A 16,856-nucleotide genomic window follows, 5' to 3' on the forward strand; every position below is an offset into this window, starting at 1 on the left:
GTCTAAAACAAGCATTGATTGTATATTATCTAGGGCTCGCATCACTTATTATTATTTTTTATTATTACTATTATTATTATTGTTGTTGTTGTTGTTATTGTTGTTATTATTGTTATTAATATTATTGTTATTGTTATTATTATCATCATCACCATCGCCGTCGTCGTCATTATTATTGTTATTATTATTGTTGTTGTTGTTGTTGTTGTTGTTGTTATTATTATTATTGTATCTTTTTTTCCTCATCTTTTTTTCCTTATCTTTTTTACCACTTGTAGAAGTCTCTTGTTTTGGAGATAGCCAGACATCTTTATCAGATCTCCGCCGAAAAGATAGTCCCAGTTCCCCAAGCCTCCAAAGCAATAATTCTGAAACTGATAATCAGCAAGGCAATGAATTGTCCTATTCCAGTGGTTACCAAGATGCCTTGTCGCTAAGCCACATCAAAGCTGACAAGAATCTTGAAGAAAGGCCTGACACCAGTAAGTGAGATGATTTCAGTACAGAAAGGGCAATTTTGACTTTGCTTGTCTATGCCATATTGTTTGCTTGCTTTCTTGTCTTGCTTTTTTGTTTTAAAATGTTTATATGTGTTAAATATATATGTGTAATATGATAACATTGTACAGTATTTTTAATTATCTTATTTTATCTCTCTTTTTTTCCAAATCCAGGTCAACCACCTGATACTTTCTTCAACCCTCAAGACTCAAGAACATTATCAAGACCAGACAGTGCCAATGAGGATGTAGCCGGACATAGCCAAAGCCAGGGTAAGGGCATCAAGCCATTTGAACCTAGCGGAGGAGCATCTAAAGCCTAAAATTCGTTAAAATTTACACCGTGACCTTGTTTGAGATATTTTTTATGCCGTCAGATGATTTCCGCTTCATGCTCCTAGCCAGGGTGTGACCTTGTGACCTTGTTTGTAATATTTTTTATGCCATCAGACAATTTCTACTTCATGCTCCTAGCCAGGGGGCAACCATGTGACCTTGTTTGAGATTTTTTTTGCCGTCAGATGACTTCCACTTCATGCTCCTAGCCAGGGGGTGACCTTGTGACCTTGTTTGAGATATTTTTTATGCCATCAGATGATTTCCGCTTTATGCTCCTAGCCAGGGGGTGACCTTGTTTGAAATATTTTTTTGCCATCAGATGATTTCCGCTTTATTTTCCTAGCCAGGGGGCGACCTTGTGACCTTGTTTGAGATATTTTTTGCCATCAGATGATTTCCACTTCATGCTCCAGACAAGGGCAGGTAGTGGGGATGGTGGCGAGTTGATTGACAGGATGTCATTGGCCTCCAGTATAAGTTTCTTGCAGTCACAGACATTCCCAGACAGTATATTCAGTCAAAGCCTGAGTAGGTCTGTATATTTTCATCAGATTATATGTCCTTTTAAAAAAAAAATATTCTGTCATAAATTAACTCAGTGTAGAGCTTTTTATTGTACTGTACTTATTCCCTGTTCGATCTAAAGAATGACATTTATGTTAATTCTTACTACAGCACTAGCCGTGGGTTGGGAAGTGGCATGGATTCACGATCTGGAAGTGACATTGAACAGGAGGATGAATTGGACATTACCCCAAGCAACCAGGTTGAAGACCAGCAACGCCCAGATTCACATGATGTTGGTGATGGCAGACACTCAGGCATGGCTGTAGGACGTCCTGGTCTAGAGGGTGCTAATTCAGACACAGAAGATGTCCCAGCTCAGGGCAGACCATCGTCAGACTTTGGAAGTCCAGTTGCTGAATCCATCGGTAAGGCAACTTTGTACAAAATAAAAAATATATATATAAATATTTGTGGCAATTTAAATTGGTGCATCAAATGCTTGACGTTTTAATCAGTATCCAGCTTTTGCTGCAACTGGTTCTGGCTATGCTCACTACCATGTCGAATTTAATTATGCTGTGCCGAACTTAATTATGCTTTGCTGAACTTGATTATGTTGTGCTGAACTTTATTATGCCATACCAAACTTAATTATGCTGTGCTGAACTTAATTATGCTGTGCCGAACTTAATTATGCTGTGCTGAACTTAATTATGCTGTGCCAAACTTTATCATGCTGTGCTGAACATAATTATGCCATGCCAAACTTAATTGATGCAGATGTCTGCCTGTTTGTGGACCCGATCCAAAGATTAAAAAGGTTGTGCATGTCAGAGACACAACGTATGAATCAGGTCTTAGTCACTTTCCCCAGAAAAAAAAAGATTTAAACATACTGTCTACATAAGTCTACATTTGTTCACTTTCTTCTAAAATGGTTACTAACTCTCAGGTGGCTTGTGGACTAAAAAGAAATGGTTGTTTTTCATGATTTTCTGCATGTTCTTTTATTTCACAGAGCTTCGACAGTCTGGTGAGGGTGGGGACGTCTTGCCGTACATCCCTGGAGATGGTGGAGGAGGTGGGGACGGTAGTAGTGGTCATGGCAGTGATGATGATGATGATGATGAAAATGATGATGATGAACATGACGATGGGCAAGCATCAGGTATAAGATACTGTCAACTCTTTTTATTAATGAATGATCACCGTCTGAACCCCTTATTTGGCGTTTTTTAATAGCGATTGCTGTCAATTCTAATACTTTCCAGTCATTTCTTTGTATTTTTTTCTCATTGGCTATTATTGTATTATGTCCTGTGGCAGCAACAGCAAGATGTCTGGCAAGACAAGAGTCGATAGTGGAGAGATTTTTCTATTTTATAATAGGAGATTTTCAATCATCTTGTCTGTTCACATGCCAGGGATTGTTCTGTCCATAGTACTGTGCAAAAGTTTATTGTTGATTATAGATTTTTGCAACAGGAATTGATTTTTGATGTTGCCATGTTCCGTTGTTTTCAAAAACTTGTATATACACTACTAAGGGTTTTATTAAGTTTCAGAGAAGGCAATTGGAGATTGATAAGTAAGGGATGGAAGTATTTTTTTATTAGTTCAAATAAAACCTTAATCAACTTTTTTAAAGTAGCTGGCCCTTGCAAGAGTTTACTGTTGATTTTAGATTTTTGCAACAGGAATTTTATTTAATGATTTTATTTTATGATGTTGCCATGTCACATTGTTTTCAAAAACTTGTATATACCCTATTAGGGGTTTTGGCAATTGGAGATTGAAAAGTAAGTGATGGAAGTTATTTTTTTATTAGTTCAAATAGAACTTTTATCTCAAAATTTTTTTTAAGTAGCTGGCCCTTGCGAAAGTTGACTGTTGATTATAGATTTTTGCAACAGGAATTTTATTTAAAAAATCGATTTATGATGTTGCCATGTTGCGTTCTTTTCAAAAACTTTATTAGTTGAAATATAACATTAATAACTTTTTTTTAAGTAGCTGGCCCTCTGAAAATAGTAGCTGGCGGTTCTGCAGTCCGCCGGTCCTAAATGATACCCCTACCTATGTTACACCAAGACTCCAATGTAACTAATTATTAGAGTAAGTAGTAAGCTAAAAATTTCCATTCACCCAGCTCACCTGGCCAACAGCAGTCTTTATCATGGTTGATATTTATGTAATAGTGTACTAGTTTCTTGAGAAAGATTCGACCATCACTTCATATCATTGGCTGCATACCAGATTGTAATATGGTCCTAGTTCTTTCAGGCGATGACCAGCCAAGCAGCCAACGATCCTCTGTTAATTCCTCCCCTGGCGAAGGTGCTGACACTAATCCACCATCCAGCTCCTCTGGAGAAAGGTTGAGAGGTCTCCCTGTAGGCCATGCGGCATCTGACACTCCAAATAGTGTACTATCGCCATCCCCCAGCAACACTGGGGACATGAGTACTAGCTCATCCCTTGATAACTTTGATGTGCTCACTGCTTCAACTCCCATGGTCAGAAATGCTCAGGTATTGTTCTGTTGAAAAAATAGGTATATGTTGCACTGAAAACAAAAACACCAAATGAGATACCCTTTTGAAGATTGTTTTGTGTTGATGGAAGTAAGATTTATTCCTGTAACCTAGGCACATGGTACCCTCCTGCTCAGAGCTTTCTGTGTGGCTATTTTACTTTGCTCCACATCAACCTCTGCTGAAATGAGCCTGATTTTGTGTCTCCAAAATAGACCAATCACAGCAAACCTTCTAGATTTTAGTGGCTAGATCCAGACACCCGCTAAATTAACTCGAATCAGCTGAGTGTGTTGTCAATAAAACACCACTGAGAAAAGCTCTTTTCTGTTAGCGGTGAAAAGATTTATGGAGGTCTGTGAAATTATTTACAACTTGGAGGTAGCAAGACAGCAGGAGAATGTAGACATCAATAAAACATCAATTAAACTCTCTATTTATTATTTAACCATTGTTGTACAGTACCAAATGTCTGTGGGTTTTTTCCCAGGCGATTCAAAGAAGCAGTAAATTTAAATCTAGCCAAATCCTGTTTTATGTACGCCATTCCAGTACGATTACCTGGTTATTTCAGCCATCCATAACACCCTCTCGCAATAATATTTGTGTGAGAAGTCCGCAGAAGATACAAAGTTGTTCTTTGAATGTAAACTGACAACATACTTTCCGTGTCAACATGGTTTACCTTAAAATAAGAAAACATTTGCTAGGGCGGCGGAAGAGTGCAAACAAACATGGCAAATCCCAGTACACAAGAGTATGTTATCTGTCCGAAATAAAAGTCTTGTTGAAAAAAAAATTATCAAAACATCTGCCTTCTCCTTTCACCATCATTTACCCTGGAAACACTGGTCAATTTATATTAAGTCTGTTTCTTAAACGTTCTCTCATTTGCTGTTAAGCCACTATTCTGAAACAATGGGGACACAAAATCCGGCTCATTTCAGCAGAGGTTGATGTGGAGCAAAGTAAACGAGCGACACAGAAAGCTCTGTGCAGGAATGTAGATGTATGTTTCTTGTACTGTTATGCACTAATATATCCCTAAGGAAAACATTATGGTTCTGCATATTTCGGCCCCCAACTTAAAAATAGGATAATTACGAATCCTAGTATGTGCAGATTTTATTTATTACCAAAAATCTGGCATGATCATTCTCTTTAAGCGTGACCAGTCTTGAATGTTATATTTAACATTGCTCTTTTACCTCAGGTTGCCTTTGATTTTGATGCCACACCTGTAAATAGGGATCATTCAGGCCTTGGATTGCAATATCTTCTGCCTACGCACAATGATACTGTGCGCGGGAATGTTTTCCAAGATAGCAGTTTGCACCTTTCACAGGTACTTAATATAAAATGTCTCACTTAAAAATCTGATTTTCTGATAACGTTTAGTTAGTTTTTGTTTAAGTTGTCTATTGAACATGAATTTTATCATTTGCCTTGGGAGAAGGTCATTTTTCGAAGGTTTTCTTTTTTAACCTGAGGAAGAAACTTAAATGATTAATTCAAGGATTTTGTTAAGTAGAATACTTTAACATCTAGTATTCAGTTTACCTAGTGACATGGTTGGGATGTGCTCCATGACCACCTCTTGAATATTTTATCTGTCTGAGTATTATTATATCCTCTGAAGAGGGTGCTCACAGGATTGTCCTACTATTGCAGTTGCCATCAATTGCCTTTGACGCGACAATTACTGACAAGGTAGGCAGATCACATGCTTTTGTCATTAGAAAGCTCAATATGAATGGGGAATAAGATAATCCTGTTTGTTTTAAGGTTTTTAGAAGGGGTGTAATCACATGCTTGTTTTGAGCCATTTCCTTTTTTCTAAACCCTAAATGTGCATAAAGTATCACACCTATTGCTATGTCATTTGGCAAGATGCTAAGGTTAGAATATTGTTTATTGTGTAGACGTTGGTTGCCATGACTCCAGCCCGTGGTTCTGATGGATCACCACTTCAAAACGAGCAGTCGAACACAATCACAGATCATGCTTCATCAGGCTTTGCATCAAGTAATCCCTCAACATTATCCACAAAGAACCCGTTTGATACAAGTGATACAGACAACTCATTGCTGTGGAAGGTAAGTAGATATGTGGCGAAAAGGACTTGTTACTATTGAGGGTAGGTCGATATGTGTTACAAAGGAATTGTTACTATTGAGGGTAGGTGGATATGTGTTACAAAGGACTTGTTACTGTGAGGGATAGGTGGGTATATGTTACAAAGGACTTGTTACTATGAGGGAAAGGTGGGTAAGTGGGGCGAAAATGACTGACTTGTTACCATTGGGGGTGGAAAAGGGGCACTACGGATTGTTTCTAGAGAAACATGTTTTATTTTTTATTCTGTGCTTCAGTCAACACCAAGAGAAGAGAATGAAAGTTTGAGCAGGACTACTCCTGGGATTTTGTTCAAGGGCAGCACCCGGCCATCATCAGTTACTGACGACAACTCAAACCAAAACGTAAGATTTCTTTCTATCATTTCCATGACTGAAGGTTAAGATATTGTAAGCATTTCTCTGTAGCAAGTATATATCTGCTCTTAGAATGATGACAGATGTTTTACATTTTTGTACAAGCTTCTTTTGCTTGGTATCACTAAGTGCATTGCTACAGTACAATTGTCTAGAACTTGACGTTCCCTTTGTGTTATATTATTTGTCTTATTAAAGCTTTCATAAAGATGTCAAATAGCCGAACTAGTTATGACGAATTTTGCATTTCAGCATCGTAGATCCGGATCAAGTTCCCCCAGCAAAAATGTTGCAATTGTCAGACCAGAAGTACAAAAGACTGCTGCTGGGTCAAGCAAAATATCAAGTTTTACCAAGAAATATGGTAATCAAGTAATGTTCAATTAAACAATTTTGTAGGCCAAAAATGAATGCAGTGACTATCAGTAATACTTATCATTTACAACAGTTAAAAACGTCTTGAGTGTCATTTAGGCCCGGCGGCCAGCAGAACAGCCAGTACTATTTTTTACTTGTTAAAACAAGTTTATGTTTTATTTGAACTTTGATAACTTCCACCCCCTACTTATCAAATTCCACCGCCTACTCTGGAACTTAATGAAACCCCTGACGTACCCAATAATTGAAAAGGAAAAACTTTTCTTATTGGCTTATTTGGTATCAAACCATATCTATGTTGCCATTATATGTATTATACTTCTTTATAACTCCGTCATGATCATCACTACATAACCTTTCAGAAGCTTTTTCATTGACCACCAATTCATGTACCCTCTAGGAACTTCCAGCCGTTCCAGTAACAGTAGACCTTCATTACAAGAAACGCACAAAGCACCTAAATCTAGATCGTCTGTAGATGACTCAACGTCAGGTCGTACCATGACTCCTGGTGGCTCAGGGGAGCAAGTTGTACCCTTTTCCTTCCAAGGACCCGACATGAGCCAGCAGTACGACGATAGATTCCTCTCTGGTGTGGGGTTTGGGGAAGAACCTTGCCAGCAATCTATCAATAATCCCTTTGATAGTGAAGGTATAGTTTAACATGCACAAGGTCTTTTACCTCTTTCTCCCTGCCTGCTGGGACCTGACCTGGTTCTCTTAAAAGTGCGAGATCTGGTGGAGAACTTGGGGTGGACTATATCAATAATGTTTTGTATTGAAGTGGAATAACTAAGCAAACTGCAAACAAGCTGTAGTATAACTAGAAGACTATATAACTATTTAAAAATTGTAAAAGTCTTTCGAAAGTTTCCTTGAGGATGTGACTGATAATGTAGAGTGGATAGCAACTTCTAAAAGATTATTTTGTCTTTTGTCGGAAGTAAACCGACGGAAGCAAATTGGTGCGATTCCTTAGTCGCTAAGAGCTAATGCTTAAAAGAACAGTGAAACTACAATACTCTCTTTTCACAAAGGTGTAAAACATACAATTCCAATCTTTTGTTCATTTATTTCCCTTTAGAAAGACACCGATATAGGCTAGTACATATGACCTCCTTTGGTACCGTCTCCTCCAACCCCCCTTGGCTACCTTCTTGATAGTGCAAAGATAAAGTTTTTTTTGTCTCTTGGGCATCTGGAATAAAAAGGGAATTCCTTTTAAGAGAAAATCTGATTCAGTTTAGCCATGATCATTCTTAGCTATTTTCTCATATTTTTTCTATTTTCATTCCGATTCTGGTTTCTAATATATTTGAATGCTCATTTCTGTTATCAGGTGGTATTGATGAGTGGGGTGATGTTGGGAGAGATATTGGTGACGAGTTTGAGGCGCAAAGTAAGGAAAAAAAATTGTTTTTTCAAAAAATAACTATACTCACTTGTAATGGTGCTATTTGTTTGACTGATATTGCAGGTGGCGATATAGAGGCAATGCTGGCCGCAGATGAGGAGAGTTTCGTCAGAGAACATCAGTTTGATCATGCTGTAAGTGCAATCGTCAGCTCTCAAGGTTTTCTCAGGCGGATTTCTGAGTATATATAAATAGCAGTTCTTGTTCTAGAATCTATAAATGCTGTGGTCATATAAGGTGAATAGGTTTCAGGGGGCTAGTCAAACACGAGGGCTTTGACATGAGCTTTCTGGTGAGCAAGTTTAAAAAGAGCTTGTTATTAGCTGTTTAGTTTTCTTTGCTCGTACAGCAGTCAGCAAAATTCACTGTTTTAATGCCCGCAAAAATCTAATGAAATCATATAATATGTAAGAACGGCTTCTGGAATTACGCGCTTGTGCGGAAGAGCGTAATTTGGCTTTTTCCGCGTAATCCGCGTAATTCACAAATTTCCGCGTAATCCCGCGTAATTTGGCTTAATTCTGAAAGACAAAACATTTAATTGCACAGCTTATGTGCTCTTTTAGGGTTCTTACCTCTATATCTCGTAAAAAAGAGAGATATTCTTCGTAAGATATCAAACTGAATTCCGAAAACAAATAAAATGACTAGGCGTTCTTTGCTAAACCGCGAAGGCCTAGGACTAATAATAAAATCCCTTTTTTAATTGGCTGGTGGCTAGGAGCCAATGAAAACTTGTCTAAGATATTTTCACGCAAAAAAACAACCTTTTCAAGTTATTTCGTGCTTTCCTTCGGTACAAAATGTAGTTTGGGCGTAACAGTTGTTATTCGTGTAATTTAGCACCTAATTCAGTAAAGAATCCCGCAAAATTTTGATTTTTAAAGAAAAATGTATTGCAAAATCCCGCGTAATTTAGCGCGTAATGATTGATTTTCCGCGTAATTTAGCGCGTAATTTAGCAATCCCGCGTAATCTTGAGTTTTTTTCCGCGTAATTCCAGAAGCCCTGTGTAAGTAAAAAATAATATGTGTATAGTGATAACAGGCATTTTTCAAAAGTATGTGACAGGTATGTAATACACCTATTTGAAATATGGTTGAAAAATCTATGTGTCATAACAGGCAGTGCTTCATGGGTTATCAAATAAATAAGAAAATAAGCGTAATTATAAAAACACCACAGGTTTAGAAAGCTTTAGCATATTCTTGTTTATGTATATAAACGTTTACACGGCTTTCAGTCATATATTTCAGTCATTTATACCCATGAACCACTGCAGGTTACAATACATCGATTCTCGGGTGCAACCATATTTGGAATAGGTGTATACAATATGATAATAAAAGGGCCTACTCATTTCATAGGAAGCGGACAGTACTGCACAAGGGATCCAAGACGCCCATGATTGGACCATTCCAGATCATAGCCACTTGACCGCTAGAGGCTCCCTCCTACGGGTCATGGGTATTAATGACCCTAATGGCACAGGAGAAGTCCGGATATCCTTCGGTGCTGTGATGACAGCTGGCTCGGAGGAGCTTGGGACCCTACATAATGACGACCCTCAACGACCAAGGGTAAGGATCGTTGAGGATTATTTTCCATTGAGATCACTGACAGGAGCACTGTGCAGTATTTGCAACTTATTGCTCTCTAAGATATTTTCGATACTTAGCTTATCCTTAGGGCTCAATTCAGGTAATTGATAGAATTCAAACCTTGATATGGATATGTTATGAATATAGGTATCATGTACGAAAGAATTAATGTATAACCTCGCATAAAAAAGTATAAATCCCTCCTTGTGCACCATGAACGTTCCCCCGAAAAGTATGACGATCTTTTGCTTTTTTTTTTTTTCAGCCCCACTTTGGAAATGGCAGATTAATCAGTACTCCTTCCCCACAGCCTCCACCCAAGCTAATATCCACACAAAGTCTGGAACAACAGTCCTCCTTCCTGGAGAAATTCCCAAAATTTGAGAACACTCCAATGAAGCAGACAAACGTCCAACTTTATAAAGGAAGCTCTGCAATGTTCCAGGAAAACTCCATGATTCCCACTGTGAAAAAGAAACCTAAGAATCCAAGAAACCGACAAGGGTCGATCCACAAGACAAGTAGCACTGACAAGACATTTGCGGACCAGAAAGCAAAGTTGGATAAGCAATACAGAAACAAAGTGCCCAGGGAACGGAGGGGTAGTCAGAGCAGCTCTCAGAGTTCCAGCAGTAAAAGCAGCATCCCAAGTGTCATCGACAACAGCTTGAGAGGGGCAAGTACAAAAAAACGGCGGAGCAGTAACGTAAGTTCTAGTAGCAGGACAAGGCAGCAGCAGCAGGGAAAACATGTGGTTCCATCAGATTCGCAGAGATCAGAAGTGAGATCTAGGTCGCATCAAGAGTCATCTTCAAGGCCACCAACAAGTTCCTTTAATCAGAGCAAAGTTCATGGCAGTCACAAGACGTATCCAAGAAGGCAGCAGAGATCAGGATCAGATGGAAACGCACATGATACTGAGGGCACCGATTCCAGAAGAGTTCTTCGTGGAAAAGGTGCAGGGTCTGCTCCTGATCTGCCTGGACATGATCTGGAAAAGAGTGGTGTCTCCGATCGGCAAGATCTGGCTGCATTTATTGCAGCTGCAACTAATACTGACGCAGATTACATAAGTAAAATATTAGCTGAGGCCGCAAAGGCGAAATCGAGATCCCAGAGTGACGATAGCAGGTCAAAAGCATCGAGTCATGGCGACGCGATACAGGAAAGCCCCGAGCCTGAAAGGCTGAGCTCCATAACACCTATTGCGTCCAGTAGCCCTCACAATCATAGCCAGCCTTCGCCATCGTTTACCCTAGATGCCACTGCTGCTAACGAGACGTCTGTTTTCGAAAGTTCAAATGAACAGCTGCCCAATCTCGACAACACTGCTAGTAATGGTATCGATGCCAGTGCCTTTGTGAAGGACAGTCCGGAAAATGTGTCCGTCATTGAGCGTGACACCTTGAGTGTTTCACCTCCTAAAAACGTGTCAATGTCTCCGGCACCTGACCCCTTCACAGCCCAGGTGGTAGATCCTTACTTCGGCAAGACTTATACCGTGAAAGGAAAGCTGCCACAGTCGTCTGGTGGTGGGCTAGTCAGTGCGCATCCTAAAGTTTCCCAAGCAGAACCAAGACATGATCAATCGTCATCACCTCAATCATCAAGCTTCAGAGTGATGTCTACGTGTAACGACGACTCAAACATAATCCCAGAGTCTCCTTTAAAATACCAGCAAAGCAGACTTGAACACTCATTTGACAGCTTGGTACAACATCACTCACCTCTTCCTGAATCCCAACTGAGGCATTCTTGGCCCAAGACATCAGAAACGCCACAAAAAACAGAAAATGATCGAGTAATTCCCAGGAGAACCTCTGGTTCACACGGTCCTTCTCTTGCAACGCCAAAATCAGACAATGAACCAAATTACATGCAAGCAGTGGTTGTTTCCGTTGCACAAAACATCCCTTCGCCAGTCTATCAGGGAATATCACCGCTTGGTTTCCCTACTCATCCCCAACCACAATCAGCCCCCTTTGTCAACACCAACCCACTAGCATACGGTGCCCAGCCTGGATACGGTCAGTCTCTGAATGGTCCCCCTCTGGGATGGACATTTCCACCTCCACCAATCGGTTTCCAGCACATCCCAGGTCCTCCCACCTCACTACACGCTCAGCAGGGACCTTACCATGGAAGTGACACTTATGGCAACTTCGGTAGCACAGCCCCTACGATATTAGGTCCCAATGGCATCCCAATAATAAATTACCTGGGACACGCCCAGAATTATGCACCATTTTCAGGCGCCCAGCGGATGCTGGTGCAGCCTTACACTGTGTCAGCCAGTGTGGCAACCAGAGTGTCAACAATGCCGCAAACCATGCCTCCGCAGACCTCTTCGAGTGTCGCACATCAGGGGCAAGTCTTCCAGAATACAGCACCACCGTCTGGGCTCCTTCAGCTTGGACAACCCCAAGAGAGACCAGGGATTGATGCGCTAGGCAACCAGACGGTCGCCTCAGCAGGAGCCTCTGTGGTTATCCCAGGAGAGGTTAAGATGCCCCCCATCTGTTGTGTAGGGGTCGAAACCCGAAGTAAACTCTCCCTGCATAATCCAAGCAGTAGATGGATCTATTGCAACGTCAAAGTTGGCTCATGTGTGATAAATGGAGTTCAGGTATATCATCAATACTAGTTTATTTTATCTATATATTTAATCCAGTTTCTAATTCACCTTGCCCGCCAGAAGTATGCACTACAAAGTAGCATAGTTGCAGTGCAAGCCTTGGTTAGTTGCAGGCTAGCCATTCGTAAACACCAAAGAGGTTATAAAGTATTAAGACGTTTTTGAATTGTTTTTTTTTTTCACCATTTTACACCTGCCATATCTGTCAAACCAAGGCAACAATGACACAGTGGAATTCGTAACTGTACGATTGCGCTCTTACATTGGAACGTTATAACTCTTTTCTACTAGCTAACCTTTTTCTACTATCTATAAGTAATGTTCCACCCTATAGATTAAGTTATTGGCATTGCTTTTAATGTCCAGGTGATTACAGCTGATGATATCCCATTCACACTCCCTTCCAAGCTGATAATCGACCCACATAAGACTATAGATATTGAGGTAAGATAGCCGAGTTGCTGTGGAAATAGTAGTCAAAGTCTGCACATTTCTCAATATGCTTGTACCTTTCTGCCTTGATAGGGAACCTTGTTAACTCTTTCTGAGTTGCAAACCTCGTCTGACTTGCATGATTCGTAAAGCCTTTTTCAATTGTGGATATTTCGTTATTTGAAAACATTGCATTACCTTTTAACCTTGGTTAACTTGTGACTCTTGCGTGATTTGTGAACCTTGCGTGACTTGTGAACCTTGCATGACTTTTTAACGTTGTGTGATTTGTTGATATTAGGTGAATTGTTAACCTTGTGTGATTTATGAACATTCGTGACATTTTTAACCTTGGGTGATTTGTTAACCTTGTGTGACTTGTTAGTCTTATTCGTGGTTTCTCAGCCTTGCGTTAATTGTTAACCTACACACCTCTTCCAGGTGCTATTCACGCCTAAGATGGCAGGTCTCCACTTAGCCAAGCTACACGTTACGTCAACCCCACTGCTCCCAGAAGGACAGAAGACTTCGGAAGCAATGACCGAGTCATTGCCGATACTTGTATCACTAGAGGCTGTGGCGGAGCAGCCGGAAGTGCAGGTCAGTTCACAGGTGTTCGTGACAGTTTAAATCATCTCAAATACCAAAGACATACATACTTGAAGGATTAAAATTGTAGGGTTGGCGGATTGACCTCCGTGTCTCCTGCATCTAAAAGACCTTGCGTTTTCAGACACCATGTCGAGATAAGCGGGTAATATAAAAAGCAAGAGACGATATACAACAATTTTAGCTCTATGTCGGAATGACATGAATCAGCAATCCAACTTAATGTTTTCCTCCATTTTTAAGAACGTCCTGAATACACAGCAAGCTATATGAACTGTAACAGTTTGGTCATGGTCTTTTGGCTATGAGAAAAGAAAAGCAAAGAGTAAAACAGTTAGCTTGACCTGGGAGTTTTGTACGTTGGGGGCTTCGAGGACGCATTTAATAACTTATCGACTTATCGGGATTACAGATATCAGTCAGATACCCAAGTCTTAAAAAAAAACGTTAGCAGCCCTTGTTTATTTGGGCTTTATTGTCCGTGTTTGTAGATTCTTCAAGAGGATCGTCAAGTCATTGATTTTGGGGAGATGATTGCTGGGACCAAGCAATCGCGAGCATTGAGGCTTATAAACAGAGGTCGGGCAGTAGTTCCTGTCAGGCTCACAATAACCCCTGTGAGTAGCTTAACGACGCTTTTAACGTTTCACTACAACTCCCGTAAGTAGCTTAACGCACTTTTAACTTTTCACTATAACCCCCGTAAGTAGCTTAACGACGCGTTTAACTTTTCACTATAACCCCCGTAAGTAGCTTAATGACGCTTTTAACTTTTCACTATAGCCCCTATAAGTAGCTTAAAGACGCTTTTATATTTTCACTATAACCCCCGTAAGTAGCCTAACGACGTGTTTAACTTTTCACTATAACCCCTATAAGTAGCTTAAAGACGCTTTTAACTTTTTACTGTAACCCCCGTAAGTAGCTCAACAGGCGTGCGTTCAGAAGGAGGATCCGAGGGGTCCGGACCCTGCTCATGTGACTAGATAGGTTCGACTCCGGTTGACTTCTTCGTTGGTAGTTTAGAAGATGGTAAAAGTTGTGTGCATAAGGATAGAAAATGTTTCTTGATTATGTATCTAGTGACCTGTTACCAGAGCTAAGGATGCCGATTTGCTCGATTTGATACTTATTTGATCAGTGAATTACTGCTCTGGATCCCACACTTTGGTTTTCTCTAGAAATACCATATAAATTATAGGTACGATCAAGATAACCATCCAGGGTTTTGAAAATGTGTTTTGGTCCTTACGATATTATTCAATATTTCAGTATGTTTTGATCTTATTTAAAACGGGTGGAAACAAGTTAAAATTACCTTTTAGGTTTCGGTGCAGGCTATATGTTAACACAAACATTAATACTTTGTGGAAAAACTACATCCTCTGTATACAATCTATAATACATAATGATATCAAGAGCGTCGATGCTCCTAAGCCATGTATTGTTATTATTAATATCACTAGTAGTAATAGTATTAATATATTATAGAAGATTCGTTGATAGAGTTGTAGCTCAAAATATGGTCCCTGCAGTTTAAAATGTTAATTTGTGATTACATTTAAATAACTGATTGTTTGTTGCTGATTAATATCTCTTGTGCATGCTTCCACAGAACGCTACGTCACTCCATTGCTTCTCGTTCGCCAATGCAGACTCTTCCCCCAAAAAAGACAAGGGACATACCTCCTCTGCAGGCATGCTGTCTATTCACAAGCTCTTGCTTGATGGCAAGGCCTGTGCTGTAAGTCAAACATTACTTACTTAACTATAATTTTTCGTTAATCCGCTTACCTCAGGTTGAAATGTTGTCATGTAATTCTATTCACAAGCTCTTGCTTGATGGCAAGACCTGTGCTGTAAGTCAAACATTACTTACTTAACTATAATTTTTCGTTAATCCGCTTACCTCAGGTTGAAATGTTGTCATGTAATTCTATTCACAAGCTCTTGCTTGATGGCAAGACCTGTGCTGTAAGTCAAACATTACTTACTTAACTATAATTTTTCGTTAATCCGCTTACCTCAGGTTGAAATGTTGTCATGTAATTCTATTCACAAGCTCTTGCTTGATGGCAAGGCCTGTGCTGTAAGTCAAACATTACTTACTTAACTATAATTTTTCGTTAATCCGCTTACCTCAGGTTGAAATGTTGTCATGTAATTCTATTCACAAGCTCTTGCTTGATGGCAAGACCTGTGCTGTAAGTCAAACATTACTTACTTAACTATAATTTTTCGTTAATCCGCTTACCCCAGGTTGAAATGTTGTCATGTAATTCTATTCACAAGCTCTTGCTTGATGGCAAGACCTGTGCTGTAAGTCAAACATTACTTACTTGACTATAATTTTTCGTTAATCCGCTTACCTGAGGTTAATTGAAATGTTGTCATGTAAGCCAGCAATGAGGTCAATAGGACCTAACCATGAAAACTGTTATGGTTGGACAGGAGCAAAAATGGCAAATTTAAATTGTAAGGTTTTGTTAGCTTACATTTTGTTGATATTTTGCCTAGAGGTTCCTCGCATAATATAAAACAAAATAAGCTTTAGTATTTTTAGTAGATTATCTGTTCCTGAGATATGATTGAGCAAAGTTGTCAGATCATGAAAAAAGTAGCAATCTCGCCCAAATTGGGCAATATCAGACAAATCAAGAGTCTTACAATTTGCAATATCTCAAGAACGGATTATCTACCAAAAAAATACTAAAGCTTATTTTGTTTTATATTACGCAAGGAACATCTATGCATAAAATCAAGTGAGTATAAGCAACATATAATAACATATAAACACGACCTTACAATTTAAACTTTGCAATTTTTGGCCCCTGTCTTATGGTTGTTGTTCTTCTCAATTCTTTATTCCTGTTTGAACAAGTTTGAACAAAAATGTTCAAATCGAGCCCTGTTGGTGAAAGAGGTATAGTGACACCCCTGTACAATCTTGTTGAACTGAGATGAGCAATCAGCAAGGTCAAAGCTTATTGCTGAACACCACTTATATTCTAATCATCATCTGTTTCTCCAAGGATGGGTCCATTGAGCCAAGCATAACGTGGATCCTTTTCCAAGCCCCCGAAAGGGGTGAACTCGGTAAGTGTAAAACTCAACTACTTTAATAATCTTATTTGAATTAATTTTCTCGCGTATACTTAAATTCTGGATTTTCGCAATAGTTCGCGAACTTGGAGAATTGCAAAAATCGAAAGACTGCAAACTTTGTTCGCGCGAAAATTAATGGGTTATTTTAAAATCTTACATTGAGATCTCCTAGTGAGGACGTGTAACGATATACTCGGGAATGGCTCGAGAGGACAGGAACACTGCTTATGGTTACTGTAAGGCTGACTTTTAAGGCAATTCAGCTGCCGCTAAGGGGCAGTGTATTGGTTTTGTAAAAAAAAAATAAAAA

General features: G+C 39.5%; 1 protein-coding gene and 1 long non-coding RNA gene across 7 annotated transcripts in view; one reads left to right on the forward strand and one right to left on the reverse strand.

The window, feature by feature from the left end:
• Window positions 1-16,856, forward strand: part of LOC5505880 — a 35,141-nt gene that overhangs the window by 2,232 nt on the left and 16,053 nt on the right. For 2 of the 4 annotated variants that reach the window (XM_048721123.1, XM_032374250.2), the window contains exons 4-25: window positions 279-482; window positions 675-773; window positions 1,230-1,371; window positions 1,515-1,771; window positions 2,365-2,514; window positions 3,621-3,877; window positions 5,094-5,225; window positions 5,552-5,590; window positions 5,803-5,976; window positions 6,253-6,360; window positions 6,625-6,736; window positions 7,151-7,402; window positions 8,090-8,149; window positions 8,228-8,298; window positions 9,532-9,744; window positions 10,031-12,391; window positions 12,767-12,844; window positions 13,274-13,432; window positions 13,933-14,058; window positions 15,057-15,185; window positions 15,241-15,300; window positions 16,474-16,537. In XM_048721123.1, coding sequence (XP_048577080.1) covers window positions 279-482; window positions 675-773; window positions 1,230-1,371; window positions 1,515-1,771; window positions 2,365-2,514; window positions 3,621-3,877; window positions 5,094-5,225; window positions 5,552-5,590; window positions 5,803-5,976; window positions 6,253-6,360; window positions 6,625-6,736; window positions 7,151-7,402; window positions 8,090-8,149; window positions 8,228-8,298; window positions 9,532-9,744; window positions 10,031-12,391; window positions 12,767-12,844; window positions 13,274-13,432; window positions 13,933-14,058; window positions 15,057-15,185; window positions 15,241-15,300; window positions 16,474-16,537 — 5,247 coding nt within the window. The remainder of the gene's footprint in view (window positions 1-278; window positions 483-674; window positions 774-1,229; window positions 1,372-1,514; window positions 1,772-2,364; window positions 2,515-3,620; window positions 3,878-5,093; window positions 5,226-5,551; window positions 5,591-5,802; window positions 5,977-6,252; window positions 6,361-6,624; window positions 6,737-7,150; window positions 7,403-8,089; window positions 8,150-8,227; window positions 8,299-9,531; window positions 9,745-10,030; window positions 12,392-12,766; window positions 12,845-13,273; window positions 13,433-13,932; window positions 14,059-15,056; window positions 15,186-15,240; window positions 15,301-16,473; window positions 16,538-16,856) is intronic. The other 2 variants (XM_032374249.2, XM_032374248.2) reach the window with 2 other exon arrangements.
• Window positions 242-8,801, reverse strand: LOC116613725. Of its 3 annotated transcripts, XR_007306364.1 has the most exons (6): window positions 8,740-8,801; window positions 8,193-8,341; window positions 5,089-7,948; window positions 3,600-3,872; window positions 1,131-1,780; window positions 242-1,057 (listed from the first exon to the last, which is right to left on the reverse strand). It is a non-coding gene; the product is annotated as an uncharacterized LOC116613725 (long non-coding RNA). The 3 variants fall into 3 exon arrangements; XR_004294232.2 differs by lacking the exon at window positions 242-1,057 and having other exon boundaries at window positions 1,430-1,780; window positions 3,501-3,872; XR_007306365.1 differs by lacking the exon at window positions 242-1,057 and having other exon boundaries at window positions 1,430-1,780; window positions 3,600-3,885.

The sequence above is a fragment of the Nematostella vectensis genome, chromosome 13 (genome assembly GCF_932526225.1).
Source record: "Nematostella vectensis chromosome 13, jaNemVect1.1, whole genome shotgun sequence".
NCBI lineage: Eukaryota > Metazoa > Cnidaria > Anthozoa > Actiniaria > Edwardsiidae > Nematostella > Nematostella vectensis.